This window comes from Amphiprion ocellaris, chromosome 9 (genome assembly GCF_022539595.1).
Source record: "Amphiprion ocellaris isolate individual 3 ecotype Okinawa chromosome 9, ASM2253959v1, whole genome shotgun sequence".
NCBI classification, from domain to species: domain Eukaryota; kingdom Metazoa; phylum Chordata; class Actinopteri; family Pomacentridae; genus Amphiprion; species Amphiprion ocellaris.
The window spans coordinates 5,341,754-5,368,336 of NC_072774.1; the positions used below are offsets into that span (position 1 = coordinate 5,341,754).

At 40.2% G+C, this 26,583-nt stretch overlaps 1 protein-coding gene across 3 annotated transcripts in view; it reads left to right on the top strand.

The window, feature by feature from the left end:
* Positions 1–25,558, top strand: part of ptpn3 (protein tyrosine phosphatase non-receptor type 3) — a 37,963-nt gene extending 12,405 nt beyond the window's left edge. For 2 of the 3 annotated variants that reach the window (XM_023262568.3, XM_023262570.3), the window contains 25 exons: positions 243–390; positions 2,746–2,880; positions 3,030–3,072; positions 4,261–4,342; positions 5,458–5,502; positions 5,591–5,643; positions 5,850–5,967; positions 6,042–6,129; positions 6,209–6,297; positions 6,378–6,441; positions 8,830–9,032; positions 9,124–9,249; positions 10,659–10,820; positions 12,634–12,721; positions 12,902–12,979; positions 13,061–13,117; positions 13,925–14,081; positions 14,186–14,361; positions 15,033–15,123; positions 17,506–17,567; positions 17,677–17,823; positions 18,365–18,493; positions 21,686–21,831; positions 21,915–22,050; positions 24,932–25,558. In XM_023262568.3, the coding sequence (XP_023118336.2) occupies positions 322–390; positions 2,746–2,880; positions 3,030–3,072; positions 4,261–4,342; positions 5,458–5,502; positions 5,591–5,643; positions 5,850–5,967; positions 6,042–6,129; positions 6,209–6,297; positions 6,378–6,441; positions 8,830–9,032; positions 9,124–9,249; positions 10,659–10,820; positions 12,634–12,721; positions 12,902–12,979; positions 13,061–13,117; positions 13,925–14,081; positions 14,186–14,361; positions 15,033–15,123; positions 17,506–17,567; positions 17,677–17,823; positions 18,365–18,493; positions 21,686–21,831; positions 21,915–22,050; positions 24,932–25,006 (2,619 nt within the window). In that variant the 5' untranslated portion in view covers positions 243–321 and the 3' untranslated portion in view covers positions 25,007–25,558. The remainder of the gene's footprint in view (positions 1–242; positions 391–2,745; positions 2,881–3,029; positions 3,073–4,260; positions 4,343–5,457; positions 5,503–5,590; positions 5,644–5,849; positions 5,968–6,041; positions 6,130–6,208; positions 6,298–6,377; positions 6,442–8,829; positions 9,033–9,123; positions 9,250–10,658; positions 10,821–12,633; positions 12,722–12,901; positions 12,980–13,060; positions 13,118–13,924; positions 14,082–14,185; positions 14,362–15,032; positions 15,124–17,505; positions 17,568–17,676; positions 17,824–18,364; positions 18,494–21,685; positions 21,832–21,914; positions 22,051–24,931) is intronic. The other variant, XM_023262571.3, reaches the window with a different exon arrangement.
* Positions 25,559–26,583: the final 1,025 nt, after the last annotated feature.

Genomic DNA, 26,583 nt, shown 5'->3' on the forward strand with positions numbered 1-26,583 from the left:
AGCTGCCTGCGAAAGGCGGGGAGACGCAGAGGGAGAGCAGCAGGGAGAGGGAAGGGACATGTTCAGACCCAGGCCAAATAATAAGGGATTACACAAACACTCGCACACACTCCTTCGCATTCACGGCGCATTACTCACTGCAGCCCGACGCTCGTACGTTAGTCAGCGCCGTCCGCAGGGAGGGAGGAAGACAACAGCCTGCAAACATCTGACACTGCTTTGTGCTTTGTGTGTGTTTCCAGGTCGCCTCGCGGTGACGAGCTGAGGGCAGGGTGTTTGTCTTGAGAGGGAGGCGGCGGCGGCGTTACCGTGGTAACAGACATGCCAAAACCGGACCTGCTCTGCCTGGTTCAGCTGCTGGACGGCACCATCGAGACCTTCAGAGTCAGCGTGCGTAAAACACAAACAAACAGTTTGGTGGAGAATCTCCTCCTCCGCTCGCTTCCATCTACTCAAACTGTGACCTTGTCTTCCAAGGACACGTTCACCTCCCAGCGTCTGTCGTAGCATCACCAGTTTCTGGGTGTGTTTTTTAAAGTTTGGCTGCTAGTTCCTGTCACATTTTTACTCACCGTGGGATCATTTTTCACCACAATACAAAGTCCTGCACCTCTATAGAAACAGAACAACCATGGTTCTAAAACTTTTTCTGTGTTCTGGTGTGTTTTTATGCACCAATTTATTGTGGAAATGTCTTTATTTATATAAAGGGCAAATCAAAATTCAGATTTAATTAAAATTTTAATGGGATATAAATTAAGGAACGTCTGAACCATCTGAACTTTAAGGAGTTTCTGGGTGTTTTTTTTAGTTCCTGTCACATTTTTCCTCAGTGTGGGATCATTTTCCTGACAATATGAAGTCCTGCACCTCTATGGAAACAGAAAAACCATGATTCTAAATTTTTTTTCTGCATTCTGGTTCATTTTTATAGACCAATTTGGGAAATATTTATATTTACGTAGAGGACAAAGCAAAATTCAGGGTTAATTAATGATATAAATTAAGGAACGTCTAAACCATCTGAACTTTAAGCAGTTTCTGGGTGTTTTTGTCACATTTTTCCTCACTGTGGGATCATTTTTCACCACAATATAAAGTCCTGTACCTTTTGAGGAATTTTTTGAATTTTCTTCCTTAAGATTTTACAAATTTTTATAAATTCAGGGAATTTTTTTTTGCTGAATTTTTGGATTTTTTTCAGACAAGGAAACAATATTTTTTGGTGCCCATAAATGAGGACAACAGGAGGGTTAAGGGAGACATGTATAATAAAGTAATTTTGATGAAATATTATTTTAAGCTGAAATTTAATCAGAAATGATTAAGAATCGCTTTGAGGTTGAAAATCCAACGTTTTTTTTCCATTTTCCACTTTCTGGCTCTGATAAATGGTGCAGTTTAGACGCCGTTTGAACCCAAAGGCAGGTTTTGTTGCTCAGAATGCTGAAGAGGTTTGAGTTTGTTTGTTGTTTGTTGCCGTTTTGGAAGCGTTTAACGGCATCAACATGTCATCCGGATGACAGTTTACACACGATCAAACAGGCAGGATGGCAGCGTTGCTTTCGAGGACGGCCGCCGTGCAGCAGTTTAATGTGAACAGTGGGAGAGCAGGCAGAGCGCTGTGGTTGTAATGTGCACCCAGATTCCCAAATTAAACTCTCCATTACCCTCCTGAGCTCCTGGGCTTCTTGTGTTCAGATAACATTTTCTAAAGGAGGCCGCTTCAGACTCATCATCGCCTGGGTTTTTTGTGTCCACATCAGAACGTCAGAGCGTTTGCTGCAGTTTACAGTAAATATTGGCCTCCAGCAGGAGAAACTGTGAGGAGGACAGAACTGCAGATAAGCCGTGGGTTGTCTCTCAGAGTGATTAATAAAACAATGAGTAGTTAAACCGCAGAGAGCTGAGCTGCTGATGGCCTTTTGGAAACCAGATTTTCACCTGGATGTCTACATTATTAATGTTTTCCACCTGATTTACAGACATTTTTAACCCTCCTGTTGTCCTCATTTACGGGCACCAAAAAATATTGTTCCCTTGCCTGAAAAAAATCCAAAAAATCAGCAAAAAATCCCCCAAATTTATACAAAAGTTGCAAAATCTTCAGGAAGAAAATTCCAAAAATTCCTTAAAAGTTTCCCTTAAAAGTTTTATATAAAAAAAATCCCCAAATTTGGAAAAAAAATTTCAAAAATAATTTTTAAAAAATGTAAATATTTTCAAAAAATGAATAAAAATCTTCCAAAAAAGTCCTAAAAATATCTAAATTGATTCCATATTTATCAGTAAAACTTATAATATTTTCCTTAAAACCATTCATATAAAAATCAACCAAAATCCAGCGAAATTCGCAGGATTTTGGTTGATTATTATGTGAATGCTCTTAAGAAACCTTCTTAACATTTCTTTTTTTTCACCAAAAAATGTTCAAAGATTTCCCAAAAATGTTGAAAATGTGGACATCAAAAGTTTCACTGTGAAAATATTTTTTTCTCCCACATTTTCCAACTTTAAAACGGGTCAATTTTGACCGCGCAGGACGACACGAGGGTTAAATAACACAGTTAATGAGAGATGATGCTATTTAGAATCATTTGTCATTGAGCTGATCTTCCTCAGGGGTTTTCTCACTCCTGTTTATACTGAGTCTGGTCTAACATAGTACACAGTGTATTTTAGTGTGAAAATAAGCCGCCACACGGTCTGGCCGGCTGCACCGTGTTTGTTGTTTCCGTCCCTCAGAAGCAGGATGAAGGTGTGGTTCTGTTGGACCTCGTGTGCGACCACCTGGGCCTGCAGGAGAGGCAGCTCTTCAGTCTGCAGATCAGAGAATCCAGCACCGCCATCGCCTCCATCGCGGCCAACACACACTCTCCTGTGAGCTTCCGCTGCCGCACATTCACACTTTAATGCGTTGCACTGGCTGATTGCCGTTTAGCTGATGATAACCACAGGGTGTGCTTACAGAAATCATTTTTTTCCCAGCCCTGGTTAGCCATTAAACTTAATGAAGTTCTGTCTTTCAGAGATGGTTGGAGCCCGAGAAACCCTTGAAGAAGCAGATTAAAGGTATCTGACTCGTTCCTGCTCCAGAGAATTCACTGTCTACACTGCAAAAACTCACAATCTTACCTTTTTAGTCAAAACGTCTCATCCCACTTGATTTAAGATAAATTCACTTAACAAGTGACATTTCAGCAGATGGAGGAACTTAAGACAATGCATCTTAAATATCTTGTTAAGTCAAACAATTATCTTGTTTTGAGTTGTATTTTGCAAGAAAACTCAAAATAAGTTTAACCCTCCTTGACCCATTTTAAAGTTTGAAAATGTGGAGGAAAAAAAAATCACAGTGAAACTTCTGATGTCCACATTTTCAACATTTTCTGGAAATCTTTGAACATGTTTTGGTGGAAAAAAGAAATGTTAAAAATGTTTCTTAAGAACATTCACAAAAAAATCAACCAAAATCCAGCGAATTTCACTGGATTTTGGTTTGATTTTTTTGTGAATGTTTTTAAGAAAATATTAGAAGTTTTACTGATATATTTGTAATCACTTTAGATATTTTTAGGATTTTTTGGAAGATTTTTACTCATTTTTTGAAAATATTTCCAAGAATTTTCTTGCCAAATTTGGGGGATTTTTTTTTTTTTTTTTTTAAATAAAACTTTTAAGGGAAACTTTTAAGGACTTATTGGAATTTTCTTCCTGAAGGTTCTGCAAATTTTCAGAAATTTGAGGGATTTTTTTGCTGAATTTTTTGGATTTTTTTCAGACAAGGAAACAATATTTTTGATGCCCATAAATGAAGACAGCAGGAGGGTTAATACATCTCAAATTAGGAGGTTACATGAAAGCGAAAATCTATTTTTGAGTGAAAAACTGCTTCTTTTTTTTTAAGCATCTCTGGCTTATTTTAAGACACCTAAGCTTGACAATCCTGGTAAAATAGAGCTTAAAATCAGTTTTCCCAGCTAATTTTAAGATCTCAATATTCTAAATATCATATCTTATTTCAAGAAATCTTGCCAAGACATTTATCACTTGTTCTATTGGCAGATTTTTCCACTTATTTCAAGGTCAAAGTTCCTTGAAATAAGTTATTTTTCCTTGCTTTGAGAGGAGCATTTTTTCCAATGTAGTCATTTGAAAGTTCATTTTCAGTGCGGAGAGAGCGGAGGTGCAGTAGGATTGAGGTGAAGTCGTTGCCGTAGATTTATGCCGTTTTTTGACAGGATGACATTTTCTCTGCAGGTCTCGCTTCCCCTTTTTACCTGAACTTCAGAGTACGATTCTTCATCTCTGATCCCAACTCTCTGCAGCATGAGCAGACGAGGTTAGTATGTGAGCTGCTCTGTCTGAAAATGAAGGATTTACTGCTTGGCGTCAATTTATTTATGGACATTCTTTGATCCGAATCAGTAAACTCATGTTTTGGTGATACGGTGGCGGATCTGTGAGGTTATACTTTGAGTTGAATTCTACTAGCGGCATGAAAATCCCCACATTAAGACAGCTAACATGCAGATGTTTAGCAGACGTAGTATTTACCATTTTTACCGTATTGTTTTGGTGTGTTTGCTTGTTGTGGTCTTGACATTTAGCAGCAAATGAGGCAAGTAGAATAAAGTAATTTTGATGAAATATCAAGATTTTAAGCTGAGATTTGATTAATTTTCCTGACCGAACTGTGCATCACAAAGGATGAGTTCAAGGATTGTCAGAAAGTTGAAATTCACGTTATTTTTTTTATTTTTTCCACTTTCTGTCTCTGATAAACGGTGTAATATTGATGATTTTTTAATTCAAATTTCAGTTATTTTTTTGAAAAGAATGGAATACAATACAAATACTTTATTAATCCCTGAGGGGAAATTTGGCTGTTATAACAAAGAGAGTACCACCAGATTAAATAAAGATAAATAAGTAAAAATATGCGGTCAGTAAAAATAAATGTTAAGAAAAATATAAACTACAAATGAGATACGTAAAATAAAGTAATTTTGATGAAATATCATGATTTTAAGCTGAGATTTGATTCATTTTCCCGACCAAACTGCACATCACAAATGATTAGTTCAAGCACTGTCAGAAAATTTAAATTTCAGTGAGTTTTTCAATTTTTCCACTTTCTGTCTCTGATAAACGGTGTAATTTTGATGATTTTTTAAAATATAACATGCCTTTAAACCCACCAGCGGCTTTATTGATATCGCAATTTTGAGCTGAGATTTGATTAATTTTCCCGACAGAACTCCACATCACAAATGAGTAGTTCAAAGACTATCAGAAAGTTGAAATTCCAGTTATTTTTTCAGCTTTACCACTTTCTGGCTCTGATAAATGGTGTAATTTTGATGATTTTTTTAAAGATAACATGCCTTTAAACCCCACCGGCAGGTTTACTGAGGGATGCAGTTTGTTAAAGTTTCTTTTCTCTCGTCCCTGCAGGCACCTTTACTTCCTCCAGATCAGGACGGACGTCAGAGAAGGACGGTCAGTAACACAAACTCCCAGCATCTGTCCCCTTCTGTGCAGTTTATGTTTGGCTGCTCCGGTTAGTAATCATCGGATATGATTGCAGGTTGCAGTGCCCGCTGAGTGCAGCTGTGGTTCTGGCTTCGTACGCCGTGCAGTGTAAGTCCCATCTCCTCCTGCTGCACAAACAAACCGTTAACCACTCAATCATAGCTGCGTGAGTAATTGTTCCTGCGAGGACGCTCTCTGTCCTCTCAATTAGCAGCTCTTGTAAAGCGCCCCGGATGTCGGGAGCCGCCGCCGCTGGTTTTTTCGTGTGTGTGTGTTTTGTGTCGACGCTCAGTGTCTGTTTGCGTCACCTGTAGCGGAGATGGGGGATCACAGTCCGTCCACACTCCCCGGATACCTCTCCAAAAGCCACTTCATCCCCGAACAGGACGAAGACTTCCTGTCTAAAGTGGAGGATCTGCATCCACAGCACAAGTAAGTCAGATTCCTCACCGCTTTGAGATTAAAAAAACAGCCGGTTTGTTGACTGTGTGTGTTTTTCTTCCCAGGGGTTTGAAGCAGAGCGAGGCGGAGTTGTGTTTCCTGAACACGGCTCGAACGCTGGATCTGTACGGCGTCGAGCTGCACGCTGCCATGGTATTCTGATTCCCACTACTCTTACATCCTCTGCATCCTCTTTGTTTTTCTTCACTTTTGTCATCTTTCCGTCTCCCAGGACACCAACAGCGCTCCTCTCACGGTGGGTTTGGCCTCCAGTGGCGTCGCAATATTCTGCAACATGATTTGCTCCAGTTTCTTCCCCTGGTAAGCGAAGATGCAGCCGAAGATTTGGTTTATTCTTAGTATTTTAACAGCTGTTGATCGGTTGTTTTCTTTCCTTGCAGGGGGAACATCATCAAGATTTCATTTAAGAGGAAACGCTTCCTGATACACCTCAAACGTAAACATGTGAGTCACTCCATCAGCTATTTGTGATTAATAGTTCAGAAACATGGGGCTTTATGCAGCTTTTTTTTTTTTTGTTTTGCTCACATGACTGTGCTTTTCTGTGACTAATCTACAAGAGAAATCTATCATCATTTACTCTGATTTAACCCTCTAATCCCCAAAATGCACCAGCAAGTTTAAAAAGACATGTTATCTTTTTTAAAAATGCCCAAATTACACCATTTATCAGAGCCAGAGATGTCAGATTTTCAACTTTCCCACCATCTTTGAACTACTCATCCGTGATGTGCCGTTCTGTTGGGAAAATTAACCAAATATAAGCTTTCAAATTTGTGATATTTCATCAAAATTGCTCAATTCCACATGTCGCTTTTAAATATGCACCAAATTCAGTAAAATACAAAAAATTCTGCGCTTCTCTGTGTAGCTGAGAAACCATTAGTGACTCAGCTGTGACCAACAGGAACGTGAGGTAAATTCTGGGAGTTTTCTGTCAAACTTACGCTTTGCAAAGTTGAACGACGCAGTGAGGAGACGAGTGTTGCAAAAAAAAACATATAATGATGTAATTATGGAAATATCTCTGGTTTGTAGAGTCACACTGAAAAGGAAGATTTAGTTGCAAAATGAAAAAGAATTGTAGATTAAATATTTCTGATACAGAACTGATGATGCTGACCAAAAAACTTGGGGGTGCACAATGCTAGGGTCGAACACCAGATGACCTGATTTTTGGCTAGGATGAATTATTCTTCAATGTTTGGGGTGATTTTATAGGAGAGGACATTGACAACAAGAAAAGCACTCAGAGAGGCAGTACAAACCAAGGCTGCTCAGTCGTATCATTTTGGACGGATGAAATCTTGAAAAAATTTGTGGCAGAAATCATGGCAACATAGAATGTGTCCATTTAATATAGATGTAGCCACAAACAAAATGACCTTGCGCTGAGCACAGGCGTGTGTTATACATGTGTACGTTATGTACGGATACTGAATCCATCCATCCATTATCTATACACCGCTTAATCCTCACTAGGGTCATGGGGGGGCGCTGGAGTCTATCCCAGCTGACTCAGGTGAAGGCAGGGGACACCCTAGACAGGTCACCAGTCTGTCACAGGGCTACATACAGAGACAAACAATCACTCTCACATTCACACCTACGGGCAATTTAGAATAATCAATTAACCTCAGCATATTTTTGGACTGTGGGAGGAAGCCGGAGTACCCGGAGAAAACCCACGCATGCACAGGGAGAACATGCAAACTCCATGCAGAAAGATCCCGGGAAAGCCGGGACGCGAACCAGGGATCTTCTTGCTGCAAGGCGAAAGTGCTAACCACTACACCACTGTGCAGCCCCGGATACTGAATCACGTGACCTAAATATGTAGCGGGTGGCGGGAATTGATGGGACTCGGAAACACCCCCACAATTTAATCAACTGTTCCTTGTATCATTTTTAAGTCCTGAGAAGTCCTGATAAGTCCTCAGTGGTGGATTTGTAGTAGGATCGCAATCATGTGATCATCAGCAAGCAGCTGATGTAGTGTTCACTTGTTGTCATGGTTACAGTGACGTCGTACCGCTATCTCACAATGATGCAGAAATCTTTAACAAATCTGTGGATCCAGACTATAAGCTGCATCACTGCCAAAATCTAATCACTTGTTCCTTGTGTCATTTCTGACCTTCCCTGAAAATTTCATCCAAATCCATTAGTCTGTTTTCGAGTAATGTTGCTAACAGACAGACAGACAAACGTACGGCAATCATCACATAACTTTGACATTCCTTGATGGAGTATTAACAAATACTGTGCCGTTTTAAATAAAAATTTTGAAAAAAAACTCTCCAAGAACCCAGAAATCAGACTAAACGATGTTCTAGCTTTCTAGTCATGAAAAATGAAAATTGTGTGAATTTTCTGTTTGAATCAAGCAGCAAAAAAATTGTAGCAACATGTGAAGGAGTTAATTTACCTTCAGCACATCGCAGTGTTGATGCAGCTCTGCCAAAAACCAAAGCTCTCTATGACAAGTATAAAGCCGGCTCTGAATGTCACCCAAAGAAAAAACACTATTTTGCAGATCTTGGCATCATATGAGAACGACTACGTTTTGCACCTTTTTTAAACAATTTTTAAATTTTTGATGCAAATCCGCTTCCCGATAAAATCACCCCAGTTGATTAATTCTGTCTAAATAGAGATATTCAAGTCATCTGGTGACATTCTTTGCAAAAGAAGAGTACATTTCTCAGTGTAACAGGTTATAAAAATACATCAACAGACAGTTTTTATTTCCAGCTACAACTGTAACAAGATTAGCTCAAGTTACGTAATAGACTTGATGTTGCAGACACATTGAACTCTTTAACGCTGCAGGGGGAGACCCAGGACTGTGAGGTGTCTCTGCTGCTTCACTGCCCTAAAACCTGTAAGAACCTGTGGAGGTCCTGCGTGGACCATCACTCCTTCTTCTCCTCCAACCGAACCACCAGGAGCCCAAAGTACAACAACAGCACCGTCCAGTCCTACAGGAAGCTCATCACTCAGCACCTGGGCCTCGGCAACACCAAAACTGAGAGGTGGGCCTTCCAGTGCCCGTGTTTAGTCATGTTTTTGCACATAAATACAACCGTTTTTTTTACATATTGTGTTTTTATTGTTGGGTTGCAGCGGTCCGGTGTGCCAGCGCGTGGTCGGAGGGATGGTTTGGAACCCGGTGCTGAGGAGGTCGCTTTCATCAGAACATCTGGAGACCAAGAGTTTGCCCTCGAGATCTCCTCCAACCACCCCCAACTGGTACGAACACACAGAGGTTCACGAATACCAACATTTCCACCTGGAATCAGTGCAGAAAAGGAACAAAATGGTGCAAAAAATCAGCAAAATTTGAAAAAAATAAGAGCTTGATGCTCAAAAAGAGAGCAAGAAAGAAGGAGTTACAAAATTATTAAAATGTTATCCTGACAAAAAAGTAATGATGATGTCAGTCAGGTTTACTTCACTGATTGACCACAGGAGAATAAATAAATGAAATTAACACAATGTCTGAGAGTCTCACTGCAATACATTCAGTGATATTTGAACTATCACCAGGTGCCTGAATATAATGAATTTCTTTGCCTAAATTAAAATATTTTCACTATATTCGTTGCAGAAAAGGAACAAATTGGTGCCTAAAATTTACCAGAATGCAGGGAATGATGTTGAAAATTTCCTGTAGAACAACCTTCAACCCGTTCTTATTGTTGCATAAATAAAGACATTTCCTCCACTAATTGATGCAAAAAAGTACAAATTTGTGTGTAAAAAATCATCTGAATACAGGAAATTAAGTTTTTGATGCCCAAAATTTCCTGTATAACAACATTGAAACCCATTTTTACTGCTGATGTCATTAAAAAGCAGCATTTGCATCATAAATTGATGCAAAAAAGGTACAAATTGGTGTGTAAAAAAATCATCAGAATGCAGAAAATTAAGGGTTGAATGTTTAAAACTTCCTGTGGAAACACCTCGAAACCCATTCTTATTGTTGATTGCAGAAATAATGACATTTCTTCCATGAATGGATGCAAAAAAGTACAAATTTGTGCATAAAAAATCATCAGAATACAGGAAATTAAGTTTTGATGCTCAAAATTTCCTATGGAAGGAACTGAAACCTTATTTTTATTGCTGATTTCATAAATTGTGACTTTTCTGCCATAAATTGATGCAAAAAAAGTGCAAATTTGTGCATAAAAAATCATCAGAATGCAGGAAATTCAGTGTAAAATGTTTAAAATTTCGTGTGGAAACACCTCCAAACCCATTCTCCTTGTTGATTGCATAAATGACATTTCTTCCATAAGTGAATCCAGAAAATGTACAAATAGTTGCATAAAATTCACCAGAATGCAGGAAATGAAGTGTTTGATGTTTGAATTTCCTCTAAAAGGACTTTCAAACCCATTTTACTGCTGATTGCATAAATAAAGGCACGTCTTCCATAAATTGATGCAGAAATGGTGCAAATATGTGCATAAAATTCCCCAGAATTTAGGAAATCAGGTATTTTATGCTCATAATTTCCTGTGAGAGGACGCCCAGGCTGCTTCTTATACCCTAAATGTTCAAATCTACGTCCATCCATTAGAGCTGTGATATTTTTGTCACATCCTCTGGTTATTTGACCAAATCTAAACGCTGTGTCGTTTGTCCGGCAGGCGAAGTCCTCGGGTCCGTCACGGCATCCGGAAGCCTCGGCCGTCCTCGGTGGAGCTGACCAACGAGCTGAAGGACATGTCGGAGGGCGAGGACGTCTTCTACACCTACAGAGCCTCGGTGACCAGCAGCAAAGACGGAGACGAAGACGCCTCGCCTCACCGGTGAGTCCGAGTCTCAGCACAAACTGACTTTAAGCAGCAATCACTGAAATAGCTGCATTTTAACATCAATTTGTTCCTTTTCTGCATCAATTTATGGTGAAAAACACAAAATTCAAGCACCAGTTGCCAGTTATATATAGATATAAATAAAATGAATTGTTTCTCTGAAGGCTAAAATAATTCTGTATTACTTTTACATTTTACTTTCTAAAACTTTTTCTCTTTTATTTATTTTATCTTTTTCTGGGGTCCTCCCTAATAAAACGTATGGTGTTAAATGCTAAATCTCCTGCATTCTGGTAAATTTACTCCTTCCATTTCTGGTGTAAATATTTTTATTTACGTAAAGGAAAACACAAAGTTCTGAGGTTTATTCAGTATGTAATGGAATATAGTGCTTTATATAATATTTGTAAATATTTATTCAGCTTTAATCAGTGTGGTTTGTTTGTCTTCTTTCTTTCATTCTCATGAATTTTTGAGCGTCAAATGCTTTTTACTTATTCTTTCTTTCTTTCTTTCTTTCTTTCTGTCTTTCTTTCTTTCTTTCTTTCTTTCTTTCTTTCTTTCTTTCTTTCTTTCTTTCTTTCTTTCTTTCTTTCTGTCTTTCTGTCTTTCTTTCTTTCTATTGAATTTTTGAGCATCAAATGCTTCTTTCTTTTGTTCTTTATTTCTTTTTTCTCTCTTTCTTTCTTTCTTTCTTTCTCATTCTTTCATTCTTTCTGTTTTTCTTTCTTTCTCTCATTCTTTCTTTTGTTCTTTATTTTTTCATTCTTTCTTTCTGTTTTTCTTTCTTGTTATTGAATTTTTGAGCATCAAATGCTTCTTTCTTTTGTTCTTTCTTTTCTTTCTTTCTCTTATTCTTTCTTTCTTTCTCTCATTCTTTCATTCTTTCTTTCTTTTCTTTCTTTCTCTTATTCTTTCATTCTTTCTTTTCTTTCTTTCTTTCATTCTTCCTGTTTTTCATTCTTTCTCTCATTCTTTCATTCTTCCTGTTTTTCTTTCTTTCTTTCATTCTTTCTGTTTTTTTTCTCTCATTCTTTCATTCTTTCTGTTTTTCTTTCTTTCTCTCATTCTTTCATTCTTTCTGTTTTTCTTTCTTTCTCTCATTCTTTCATTCTTTCTGTTTTTTCTTTCTTTCATTCTTTCTGTTTTTCTTTCTTTTTCTCATTCTTTCATTCTTTCTGTTTTTCTTTCTTTCTCTCATTCTTTCATTCTTTCTGTTTTTCTTTCTTTCTCTCATTCTTTCTTTCTTTCATTCTGTCCTTCCCTCATGAATTGTTGAGTGTCAAATGATGTTTTGTTTTGTATTCTGGTGAATTTCTTTCTTTTCTGTTTCAGTTCATGATGGAAATGTTTTTGTTCATGTAAATGCATAGTGCAGTGTGGCTCTAAAACATTCTGTATTGATTCCAAATATTTATTCTCCTGTAAATCAACTTTTCTGATTTAATATCATCATTGCTGAGTCAACTCACCTGTTAACACGATTTCCTCTTCGTCCTCTTTAAATGTTCATGTAGAAAGTTTTCCCATCAATGATGAATTAATATCAGTATTTGACAAGCTGAATAAAAAAGACGTTCGCTTGTTTTACGTTTTTATTGGAGAGGACAAATAATATGAATATACTGAGGGGAGGTTTCCCCAGAAATCTACACCTGTGAGGTGAACATGCATATTAAAGCATCTTAACCATCTGGAAATAAACATTAAAATATGAAAGCAGTTCTTCTTTGTGTTATTAAATGCACAAAGTCATCTGCTGCTCAACAAATCAGAATAATTTCAGTCTTTGCTTTGTGTCTTTCAGCCTGTCTGGAACCCGAGGACCAGATGAGGGTTCGCTGCCTGCTGACGACAGCATCGGAGACGAGGAGAGCTCCCATCACTACGATAAGGTCCATCATCAGCTCTGAACGTGTTCATCACTCAGGTCCATTCATGAACTCAGCGTGTGTGTGTGTGTGTGTGTGTGTGTGTGTGTGTGTGTGTGTGTGTGTGTGTGTGTGTGTGTGTGTGTGTGTGTGTGTGTGTGTGTGTGTGTGTGTGTGTGTGTGTGTGTGTTGACTTGTGTGCAGGGAGCGCTGGGCGACGGAGACCTGATGCTCATTTGTATCGCCCCCGATAACGAGGGCAAGTTTGGCTTCAATGTCAAAGTAGGTTGGAGTTTTGTTGCATACAAGCATCATGTGATTTTTTATTGTGCTGCTCTGTCTGATGTTCTAACTCCTCGTCAGGGCGGGGTGGACCAGAAGATGCCTCTGGCCATATCCCACGTAAAACCCGACTCTCCGGTAAGAACAGATGTGCTTGTGTCTCCAGGTTGTGTTGAAATGTGATGATATGTAAACACAGGATGCACATAGCAGATACAAGCCCAAGCTTATCTATGCTAAAGGTTGTTTTATAGGGATTTTTTATTTGACTTGGCTGGAAATGACATAAACAAAGTGACAAAAGTCAAAAAGACATTGTGTTCTAGATGTTGATGATAAATTTTAACTAATTTTATGGGTTTTTTTGACATTTTTGCATAAAAAAATCTATGTCCAAATTTTTTCAGATCCCTTGAAATTGTTGCTTTTTATGAGAAAATGCCGCTTCTACATCATCTTAAATGTTCCTGGTGGTTCCTGCCATGTTCTAGACCATGTTAATACACTATAATATGTAATTTGGATGTGGTATTTTCATAAAAATATTAAAAAAAAGAAAAACCGAAAAGGCAAAATTCAGCTCTATCACAATGTTTTACTGCATTTTGTCACTTGTTTATGTAGTTTTTCTACAAGATATAATAATAATTTATTAATAATTAATAATTTTGGGGCTTACCTGGACATACTTATTTAATTGCAATGAAATGTTCAACACAATCCAAGTGGAAACATGCAGAAAGACTGTTCACAACTAGAGTCAAAATAGATTTGGATGTATTTTTATAAAAATGTCATTTTTAGCCAGAAAAAAACTATTATTCAAGTAAGAGTTCACTATAAATCAAAGTTTGACACGGATGTAAGTCATGTTTGGGTGTAAAATCAGATAAAAGTGACTGTTTGGTGTTTCTGAGCTGCAGTTTGTTACCTGTGTATCTGCAGGCAGGTCGATGTGAACCCAGACTCCTGGAGGGGGACCTGGTGGTGCTCATCAACGGTCGAGACATTTCCGAACACACTCACGATCAGGTGGTGATGTTCATACGAGCCAGCAGGGAGTCTCACTCCCGCGAGCTGGCGCTGCTCATCAGACGCAAAGGTTTGTGTCGGAGGGAGGAAAGCGCTGAAGCAGCGTGTGATCCGCTCGGCCTGACATGTTGCCATGAATATTCATCACAGCCTTGAACCGTCCTTCCCACCCAGGTCCCGGCCGGGCGGCGCCCCTGCTGCAGCTGCCTCCCGCCCTCACGCTCAACATCCAATCACAGGAGGAGAAGCCGCGGTCACCTGGCCAGGCGGAGCGGGTCGCGACTCTGGAGGAATCGATGAGACAGCTGGAGAGAGGCATTCAGTCTGGCACGCTGTGTTTCCACTTTGAGGTATTTAACCCTCGTGTCGTCCTGCAGGTCAAAACTGACCCGTTTTAAAGTCTGAAAATGTGGGAAAAAATATATGTTCACAGTGAAACTTCTGATGTCCACATTTTCAACATTTTTAGGAAATCTTCGAACATTTTTTGGTGGAAAAAAGAAACGTTAAAAATGTTTCTTAAGAACATTAACAATTTTTTTTTTTCTGAGTGTTCTTAAGGAAAATATTATAAGTTTTACCGATAAATATGGAATCACTTTAGATATCTTTAGGATTTTTTTGGAAGATTTTTACTTATTTTTTGAAAATATTTACAAGAATTTTCTTGCCAAATTTGGGAGATTTTTTAAAATAAGACTTTTAAGGGAAACTTTTAAGGAATTATTGGAGTTTTCTTCCTGAAGGTTTTGCAAATTTTCAGAAATTTGGGGAATTTTTTTGCTGAATTTTTGAATTTTTTTCAGACAAGGAAACAGTTTTTTTTGGTGCCCGTAAATGAGGACAACAGGAGGGTTAAAGTACAAATGGGGGCCTTTTTATTCTCTTTAAGCGGGATTTAGTTGTCGTAATGACTCTTTTAAAGGTTGTGTTTGGGACAGATGTTGGCCCTAATCTTCACTCGGACGATATTAGAATGAAATAATTTCTGTCTGTGTGTTTGCATGGCTGTAATTTCTAGAATTTATACAGGAGGAAGCCCGGTATGACGCTCAGCTGCGCTCGGCTGCCTGAGAACACGGACAAGAATCGATATAAGGATGTTCTGCCTTGTGAGTTTGTCTCATTAATGCTCTGTTTGCTTGTGTCCTGCTGTTTGTCTCTTTGCTGCCTGAGGGGGGCATGACGAAGAAAGTTCAACACAAACGCAGGATCTAAAACCTCAATCAGAGATAATGAATAGCTATTAGCTGTCTTTGTGGACCAGATTTTGTTCATCATGTCCTGAGTGAGCTCCAGGAAACACCATGTGACTCTCCTTCTGCACTAAATGCCATCTATGTCAGCTCAGAGAAACAGGTTGTTGTAATAGAGAGCAGCGATGAAGGATTATTACGGCTAAACGCAGCACTTTTGTTGCAATTAAGGCAGCAGAGGAATGCTGGTAGAGAAATCTTCATAGTTAATATGTTTATTTTACACCATCTAAACCCTAAAAACCCAACAGCAGGTAGAGTCAGAATACATTTGGGTGTGGTGTTTTTATTAAATTGTGAAAAAGCAAAACAGAAATTGTCAAATTTGTCAGTAACACAATGTTTTACTGACTTTTATGACTTGTTTATGCCATTTTTAAGTAGAGAAAAACTATTATTCAAGAAACAATTTGCTATAAATCCAAGTTTGACACGGATATGAGTCATTTTTGGGCGAAAAATCAGATAAAAGTGACTGGTTCAGGCATGTTGTATTTAGAACCCAAAATCACACAATTTATTAGAGCCAGAAACTGTAAAAACTGAAAAAAATCTGTGGATTTTTGCTTTACAGAAGATCTTTGAACTACACATGTGCCCTTTGCGGTTCCATGATGAAAATTAATCAAATCTAAGCATAAAATTTCCTCAAAATCCCTTTGTTCTACAAGTCCCATTTAAAAATTTGCCAAAAATAAACCCTTTGCTTTATTCAGATTCTGTAAAAAAAAAAAAAAAAAAAAAAAATCTCTACTCTTTTGTGCAACTGTGATTTTATGAATGACTCTGTTGCAACCAACAGTTATGTCACAAAAATTCCAGGACTTTTCAGTTGAACTGCAAGCAGTGCTTACATAGACCAGAGAGGAGACATGTAGAAACTAATCAAAATGTAAATAGTAAAATATTTATAGTATGTAGAGCCTAAGTGTGCATGTGGAAAAAGTCACTTGTTGACTCCAGGTTTTCAGATTTTTTTGGTCAAATAAAAAACAGAGATTTAACTTTTTCTTTTTTTGATTTTTAGTGTTATAAAACTTCATGAGAGACATTTTCGAGCTCCCTCTACTCATACTCCTGTCGCATTTTTACTCAGTGTAGGTTCATTTTTCTCTGCAATATAAAGTCCTGCACCTCTATGGAAACAGAACAACCATGAAGAAGGAGAACGAACTCCGAAATGTCTTTTGTCCAGTATTACACACTCTAATGCTATCAATTGTAAAGAAAGAAAAAAAATAATATTGAATTTCTTTCTTTATTTAATTATCAAAAATTGGAGGAAAAACCTGGAATCAACATAAACAACATTTTTCCAAAAACAGCGTCCACAGATCTGGAAAAAAAGATGACACTGCATTCTATATATTCTTATTTTTCAGTGGGTATTTTACTACTAACATACTTTCCTTCTCTGTGCTCTGCGTACACACTGCCTGCAGTTCAACCGAATAGTCCCAGAATTTTTCTCACATGATTGCTGATGGCAGCTGGGTCATTAATGGCACCACAATTGTGCCAAAAAGTGCAGAATTTTTTGTATTTTACGGAATCTAATTACAGCCAATGGTTAATTTTTGATGGCTTTTTAAATGAAACATCTAGAATAAAGTGATTTTGATGAAATGTCACAATTTTTAAGTTTAGATTTCGTTGCTTTTCTTTATGGGACCACTTATGGCACATGATTAGTTAAAAGACTGTTGCAAAGATGAAAATCTAAAGATTATTTTGGTTTTCACATTTTCTTGCTCTGATAAATCATGTAATTTTAGTGTTTTATTCAAAAACAGCTCACCTTCCAAGCTCACCTGTGTGTTTTGGGGTTCAGAGTGTAAATCTGGCTCCGTCTCGCTCCCCTCTGGTGCCTCCCCAGCCCTCCAGCCCTCCAACCCTCCAGCCCTCCAACCCTCCAGCCCTCCAGCCCTCCAACCCTCCAGCCCTCCAGCCCTCCAGCCCTCCAGCCCTCCCCCAGCCCTCCAGCCCCCCAGCCCCCCCAGCCCTCCCCCAGCCCTCCAGCCCCCCAGCCCCCCCAGCCCTCCCCCAGCCCTCCAGCCCCCCAGCCCCCCCAGCCCTCCAGCCCTCCAGCCCTCCAGCCCCCCAGCCCCCCCAGCCCTCCAGCCCTCCAGCCCTCCAGCCCTCCTTTCTAACCTTGATCCGGAGCCTCTCTGCTGTGGCTCTTGATGAAATTTAATTGGCTGATCCTGACAGTCCCGCTAATGACCTTCTTCCTTTCAGACGACGCCACCAGAGTGGTGCTGCAGGGTCAGGAGGACTACATCAACGCCAGCCACGTCACGGTGAACACCTCAGACATCCACCCATGTGTGTCGTCGCTGTCAGACGTCCACCGTGAACTCATCCTGTGTGTGTGTGTGTGTGTGTGTGTGTGTGTGTGTGTCTCTGTAGGTGGCGCCCCCTGTGTCTGGTGTGTGTTTGCGTTACGTTGCCGCTCAGGGCCCGCTGCCTCAGACCTGCACTCACTTTTGGCAATCAGTTTGGGAGCAGCGGACTCACACCATCATCATGCTCACCACGCTAACAGAGCGGGGACGGGTATCCACAACTTTCTATTTTACTTTACATTCTCACGGGGAAACACTGGGAGTTACACAGCTCAACAGGAGCGATGTAGTGATTACTACACGCTGTTTTGTGTTTAATTTGAGGCGTGATTACTGTTATTAGGAGGCGCGGCCGCGATGTTTGCACGCAGAAACGATCAGCTGTTGTGAGTAATTACAGGGTTTCACAGCACAGAGAATCACTAAATGTAACATGAGCCGGATGCCGATGAGATAAATAATTCGAGGGTGAAGACGCAGAGGCAGCGAGGTATCGAGGTCTCGCTGAACGAGCGTGTCTCTGTCTCAGCTTGCCTGTTGCTTGGTAACCAGATGTTCTCATTAATTGATCGTTTTCCTGATATTTGATGAGCGTCCTGAGTTTGCATCCTGCTGCTGATGAATTGTTCCTCGGGCTGCCTGGTGGAACGCAGCAAGCTGTTGGATTTCTTCTTCAGAGCAGCTCGTAGCAGCAGCAGGGCCGAGCGTCCTCCAAGCGGTGACTCATGTGCTGATGTCACGCTCTTTTGCAGACCAAGTGCCACCAGTACTGGCCACATCCGCCAGAAGTGAAGGACTACGGGCCCATGAGGGTGAAGTGTCACTCGGAGGAGTGTAACCTGGCGTACGTGACGCGACAGTTCACCTTGACGCACACACAGGTACAGTAACAAGTGGAGCTGCAGTGATTGGTCCATCAGTCAACAGTGAATTTGTCTGGTTTGGTCTTCATTTTAACCCTCTGAATTCCAAGCAGTTTCTGAGTCCATTTTTCCTCACTGTGGTCAGCTCCAGTGCCAGAGGAATGACGACTACAGTGGTCGCTGGTCTATCGCTGGGGGTTCTGGAACCTAACCCCCACGATAGACCAGCGACCACAGTGATTTGTTCTTTTGCAATGTGTGATCATAACATAAGAGACAAGATCAATATTTATTGTCATCACACAGTCATACTTTTGTACAATAGTACAACGAAATTTGAGTCTCTTCCACATCGGTACAAACAAAATCATGCGATTGTCAAAAAAATAAGCATATACAGGTAACATCACACTGTTGTACTGTATTTAAGCTGTATTCTTATTCTATAAATCATTGGTGTTTTTTCTCCACTGTTTTGAGTTTTCTACAGTTTTTTTAATGCACTCTTTCTGGCACTTTACTGCTTTTTTTTTTTTTTTTACAGTGTACGTCAAACCGTTATATGAGAAAATGTTTGGTACTTTAATCAGAGTTCACACCTGCTCTCATGTCCACATGGAACATGATCATGACCCGACCAGTCGAACAACACGCAGCTTTTCCTCTTTGCATGTTCAGTGACATGTACCATGTTTGTCCATATGTCATGTTACAGAGCTCACCGCGGGCAGCAGCCACTCCTGGCAAATTAACTGCAATCACTTCCGTGTGGGCGCTTGCGTGGGCGGGCACGTGCACGGTTATGTTGACAATTTTAGTGTAGGTACGAGTGGACAGGTGTGCTTCCGAGACCTTTATTTGTTTGGTTGTAGTATCAGATTAGAGGCGTCCTCCGTGCTAATTTCCACAGCGAAAAGGTAAATAAACAGATAGGGCTCAAGGAGGCATGAAGTTTGATGCACACATGCGGATACTGCTGTGCTGGCCCATCTGTTCCTCTGGCGGAGCGAGTTAATCCCTGCATGGAGTCACAGGCCACATGCCCATTAGAAACTCTAAACTCAGCCATTCTGCTCCCTGCCTTCACTTTTTTCTTTTTTTTTCCAGCTCTGGTCTTTCCCTCCCTCCACCTGTTTTTATCTCTCTCCATGTCCTAGTCTCACCTACTGCTCGCGTGCATGTTTTGGTCTGTTTTTCCGCTGAGCTGAATAAAGTCAGAGCCTGCAAAGCGATGTACAGTACACATGAGGAGTCAGTACGGTCCTGTGTAAGCTCACTTTAATGTCAGATTATTTGCATTTTTTATCACCTCACAATTATTGCATTGCTTCTAAAAGGAAATTGCTGTTAAGTCAAATTAAAAACAAACTGTTTAGATTTACTATGTGTAAAATCACGACCCCACAGTGGGAAATAAATCCAACAGAAGTCTTTAGCTCTCTCATTCAAATTCAAATTTCTGTCTAGATGTTGTGCCATTCTGTTGACTATTTCTTTTGTACCTGTTAATCTACTCCAAAGGCATTTTAGTAGATTTAAGTCAGGTCACATACTTGGCCAGGTCGCAGTTGCAGCTGGAATATTCCTCTTCTTCCAGCTTCTTGTCAGTCAGTATTTTGGTTTATCCTCAGACATTCATCTATAAATGTCGTCTCCTCAGCACCTTTTTCTCTCATGCAGCCTCATATCATCACACTCCCACCTCTGTGCTTCACGGTCAGGACGTAGTCATGGACATTTTTGAATATTTCTTTGTTGCTGTTGTTGAATTTGTTTCAATAAAATGTCTAATTGAAGATTCCACCCATTGATTTTAATTTCACAAAAACAGAATTTAGTACATTCTTGTGCAAAATCACTTAAATGTCAAATTATTTGGACTTTTGGCACTTTAAACTTATTAGATTGCTTCCAAGTTGAGCAGCGGGTATTTGCTCTTATAATAAATGATAAACTAACAGTTTACATTCACTGTATTATAAATACTGGTACCAAAGTAGGAATTCAGTGCAACAAAACTCAGTACATCTTTTGAGATTCTGTTTGATTTGAGTCAGGTGATATACTTATCCAGGTCGTAGTCTTTTCTTCATTAGAAACTGGTTGGTTCTTGGGATCGTTCTCATGCTGGAATATTCCTCTTCTTCCAGCTTCTTGTCAGTCAGTACTTTGGTTTATCCACTGACATTCATCTATAAATACCATCTCTCCAACACCTTTTGCTTTCATGCAGCCCCATATCAGCATACTTCCACCTCCATGCTTCACTGTCAGGACTATTCATCCACTGTGGTAGTCCTGGTCAGGTTCACACCAAACATGCTGGACTCCATCTGAGCCCAACTCATTTATCTTCATCTGGCCAATGAATGTGTTCCCAACATTCATCAGGCTTCATTACATGCTTTTCTGCAAGTTTCTTCTGGAAGTTTTTAGCCAAGAAAGGCAAGCAAGGCTTTTTTCTTGGCTTCCGTCCTTAGATGTTGATGTTCTGAAGTGTCCTTCACTGTCTGAGCTTCACAGAAAATTTGATTTCCATTGATAACCCCTGTGCCAAGCAGCTGCTGTCTGTTTTTCACAGCTAGATTGTGAGAGTAGTTCACTGTCAGTGGAGTGATTTTAGGAGGACGACCACTGCAGCCATGATTAGTGCTACTATGACTCCTTCTATACCTCCTGGTTACTGCTGACACTGTGTTTCTACTGACTTTTAGTTGATCTTCCTGGATCATTTTCCATCTTTGTGAAGTCTGACAATCAGATTTTTCCATTCCTCTCAGTTATTTTCCATGTGGAGCCATGATGCAGACATAGACACAGTCCAAAGGTCCAAAACTGAGAAAGTTCTGATGTTCACAACTCATTTTATAACCACCTTTATGCACTTTAGCCAACTGGAAGTCGTGGGTGTTTTCACTCTTGTTGCATTGAGTTTCTACCATCAGGCCTGAATTTTTAATATTCTGTTTCTACAGTGTTTGTTTTTTTATGTTCATAAGAGCAAATACTCCACAGTTCAGCTCAGAGAAGATGCAGTTATTGAGAGATTATATGATTTAGACTCATTTGACACTGAAGTGATATTGCACAGGGGTACACTGTATTACCTGAAGGTTGCACATTTGTCATGCTAAATGCTGCTTATGCAACACTGTAATTATCCCTCATTATGTGGCTCTTTTGTGTGTTTTTGTACATGTGTTTGTACAGCTGGGTGAGGAACGGGCAGTCACACACCTGCAGTACGTCGCCTGGCCGGACCACGGCGTCCCCGACGACCCCTCGGACTTCCTGCTGTTCATCAGCTCGGTGAGGGAGCGGCGGCGAGGCGACGAACCGCTGATGGTTCACTGCAGGTAACGTCTTCAACCGACCGCTTCCCGCCGAGGCCCTCGTCTCCTGTATACGCTCACTTGTTTGTTTTCCGTCACATTTCCAGCGCCGGGATTGGACGGACAGGTGTTCTGATCACCATGGAGACGGCGCTGACTCTGCTGGACGAGGGTCGGCCGGTGTTCCCGCTGGACGTTGTCAAAACAGTGAGGGATCAGCGAGCCATGATGGTCCAGACCACGGTACGGAGACGCAGAACAACGATCAATGATTGTTCTCTGCTTTTATTGAACTCCGGCTGCTTCGTGCGTCTGATCTGGAATTCATTCACGGCTCTTGCGTCACGTCTCGTTTCGGCTCGTTTTGAAGAAATGTGTCAAGCGGAGAAAGAAGTATTTCATTAGGAGTAAGATTTGACAGGAGCGTTTGTTAAAAATCTAAAACCTCCAGCTCACAGTGAGGCGCAGAAAGGCGGCTCGCTGTGATTACCTTTTCAAAGTCACAGATTTCCTTGCCGCCCTGACACCGTTAACCTTCATTAATTCTCGGCGACTGATGATGAGCAGCAGGCTGACGAGGCTCTGTAGCACCTCGGCGGTGGTTGTCGAGGGAAAGTGTTGAGCCGGGAACATGGCAGCTCTCCCGGGCCTCGGCTGCTGCCACCATCACCCTTATTTTCAATCTGCTCGCCGAGGCTTCGTCTCTCTGATGTTGTTTGTGCTGATGGAACGCTTCCTCAGGTGTCCCTCATCACTGCGTGTTTGTGTGTCAGTAATGGAAACACACACAGTCAGAGGGCGTCCTTTTATGTTGGGGATAAGGCGGGCTTTATTCTGCTTATTTATTTATTTTTCCAGAATCCCATGAAGTCCGCCTTGTAGCACTTTCTGACTGCTTCCTTGCACACAGAGACTCACACCTAGCTGATTATGTGAACCTTAGAAAACAGTTTATAGATGCAAAATTGACAAGTCAGTGTCACCAAAGGGTCCACTGAGGAGCTTTTAGTTGTATCACACTGTCTTCTTCAGCTGTTGGACTTTCCCTGCTGTCGTTTTTAGCTTTTCCAACATTGTGGATCTTCTCATTCCCAAATATCTCTATAACCACTGTATGTGTTGGCAAGAGAGTTTATTCTAGAGCTGCATGTGTGATTTTTCAGCATCAACATTGTGATGTTAATTTAGGCAAATTAACTCCAGCACAACACACTACAACTGTTTCTGCAGTTTGATACCAAAGGAATCCCATTTTCAATGACTAATCTGCAATATAAGCCTCATAGAACATCATTTACTCTCATTCAAGGTGTTCTTGGAGGTTTTTTATAAACTTTTATTTACAAGACATGGACTTTGTTGACATGCAGGCGAGAAACAAGTAAGAGAACCCTAAAAAGAAGCTTTTCATTTAACTAATCATTTGCAACAAAATATTTCGGCAACAGAAAAGGTTGATGTCGACCTAAAACAGGTTTTCTATCAGGAGTGTCTTGCAGCCACACGAGGCGACACATCTCATTTGTTTGTCCATTTAAATCAGCAGCACAAAGCTGTAGGACGAATGCAAACTCCGATCTGAATGTCATCCAAAGCTAGAAACTCGTTCGGCTTCTCATCGTATGAGAGGGGCTCCAACTGGATTTATTTTTTAATTGTTTTTCATTTCTGATGCAGATGCACTCCCCTACAAAATTACTAAATTCCCCAATGATTAATTCTTTCCAAATAGAGTTACTTAAGTCTTCTTGGGAAAATGACTGCATTTTTAAAATATATACACTACCAGTTAAAAGTAGTTCATTCAGTAGTTTATATTTAATTATTTTATACATAGTAGATTAATACTGAAGACATCACAACTATAAAATAATACATATGGAAATATGTTGCAAACAGAAACATGTGAATCTTCAGTCTTAATCTAAAATGTAGAAAATATTACAAATAAATAAAAAGCACTGAATGGGAAGGTGTGCTCAGACTTTTGACTGGTAGTGTGTATCGCACAAAAACTCATTCATGGTGCTCAGAGGATGAACTTTAATGAATTTAGGGATCCCCTGATTTCTCCTCTTTTATCACCAGCATTTTCACAATTGTGGCTCCGAGTAAAACATCTTAAAATGCCATGAAATTTCGTGTTTACATTTCTGTTTCCATCTCTGTGTAATAACTTCATTGACTTTTGGTTTTAGCACCATCATCAGGCCAAAATGTTCATTCTCCAAGGGTTTCTCCAACGTTTACACGCTTTAATGTTCAAAAAACACATTATTTTTCTTATATTATGCATTGCTGTCTCTGTTTTAGCCCCTCTCTCTTTAAGTCCCGCCTCCTAAAAGCCCTACTGTGCTCTGATTGGTTGGCTGGTTCAACGAAAGTGAGCCAATTTTGGCTCCGTGTCGTAATCTAGAGCTGAAGAATTTGTTGAAATTTTGAAATCACAACATGGACAAGTGCAATATCTAAATCTTAAGAACCGCAATTTTGTGATGAATCTAAAATGTGCGACAACAAACTAAATTGAGCATTCTGTTGCTACACAGATGCCTCTGCCTGCAAATTATATTCCACAGAAATAAGAAAACATGCTTATTTAGTAAAAACCGCAGCAAATTAGATCATCACACATATTTTTGGTGGCTAAGAGATGCAAAAACTGCTACTAAAGTCATGACTTGTGTGGCAACGTCTGTCAAAATATCCAGAATGGTAAATTTTTTAATTGTTTTGCATGTTGTTTTACCCCAGATCTAGACGTCTAGGTCTAACCGATGCAGCTCTACTGAGGAAATAACGTCAAGGATGCTGCTCATTCTTTGTCTGAGAGCTACAGCAGCTGCTAGGCAGGAGTTATGCAAATCTATTAGACGGTGACGTGTTTCTGTGGGAGAGAATCATTCTGTTTGACTCTGGCCTTTCTAAGTTTGCAGACCTTTTACATGCACACAAAAAGGCAGCATTATAACACAGCGAGGGGAAGGACGCACCACAAAAGCAGCTCTATATATGTGTTTTTTCATTCTGTTTGTTGACAGTAAGAAAATGACAGTATTTTGGCAACTTTATCTCTTCAGAAACAGCCTTGTGCTGCAATAACATTTTGTGTTCTGTGTTTCAGTGTCAGTTCCAGTTTGTGTGTGAGGCCATCCTGAGAGTCTACAAAGAGAAAAAGGAGCGATCTCCGGCAAAGTAGCCCAAATCAGCCGGAGCAGGAGCAGAACTGACACATTCCTGCCTCCACTTGTGGTAGCAGACTAAACACAGCAGATTAAACTCCGTCCCGCTGAAGGGACTGGAGCACAGACTCGATAATGAGAGAGTAACTAGCTTCAGAGCACAGCTGTCTGTGATCTGTGTAGCTGTGTGATAATACGAATCGTACACCTAGACGGCCTTTGTTTTTGCTGAAAGTGCAAAGCTTCTAGAGACGGCGGTCTCCATAGAGACTGCTGTGAGACTGACGTGAGCTGCTAATTTCTGTTCCAGAGGCCACTCAGGAATGATGCCTCGACTTATTAAGCTATCTGTGCCTTAGACTTCCCCCGTCGGCGGATCGATCAGGGCGGCAGAAGCCGACCGGGATCGTTGTAATCTGAAGTTTATCTGCAGGACGAGGACGGAGGCTGGCTTTAGATCACTACAGCAGATACTGTAAGGTCTTGTTGTCTGCCAGAGGAGCACCAGATTCACTGTTTATCACACTTAAATTATTACCACACAAAATAAACACACTGATTTATACTGATGTGTCTGCTCTGCTGTTTATTTATCTCTGCTGCTGTTTGCTGGAGGGGTTGTGTCGATCTACTTCTCTCTTTAAAATACCCCAAACCCTCATACTTGTCAAGACTTTTCTCAGAAACTCGTGTGTGATTTAGTTCTTTGGATGGTTCTCCTGCTGGAATATTCCTCTTCTACAACCATCCTGTCAGCCAGTATTTTACTTTATCCTCTGACATTCATCTATAAATATCATCTCCCCAATACCTTTTCCTCTCATGCAGCCCCATATCATCATACTTCCACCTCCGTGCTTCACTGTCAGGACTATGCATCCACTGTGGTAGTCCTGGTCAGGTTCACACCAAACATGCTGGCCAACTAATTTATCTTGAGCTCATCTGACCAAAGAATGTGTTCCCACTATTCAACAGGCTTCTTCTCATGCTTTTCTGCACATTTCATCTTGTAGTTTTCAGCTGAGAGAGGCAAGTAAGGCTTTTTCCTTGTCTTCAGTCCGTAGATGTTGATCCTAAAACCTGTTTAAACTTCACAGAAACTCTGATTTCCACTGATAACTCCTGCACCAAATCTGATGCAGCTGTTTTTACAGCTAGATTGTGAAAGTAGTTCATTCTCTGTGGAGTCATTTTAGGAGGACGACTCCTGCAGCCATGATTAATGGTACTACGGCTCCTTCTATACCTCCTGATTGCTATTGCAGCTGAGTTTCATTGACTTTTAGTTGATCTTCCTATATCCTTTTCCATCTTTGTGGAGTCTCACAATCAGATTTTTCAGTTCCTGTGTTCAATTCTTCTCCGTGTGGAGCCATGATACCAACATAGACACAGCTAATAGGTCCAAAACTGAGACGTTTCTGCAGTTCACAGCTCATTTTGTAACTATATTCATGCTGTTAGGCTGATTGGAAATCACAGTGTACTCCCTAGTTTAATTTCAGTGATCACAGGTGGATTCATTTTTGTTTTTGACTGCTCATAACAAGATATAATTCACTTGTCAACTTAGGAATAGTGTGATTTTTGA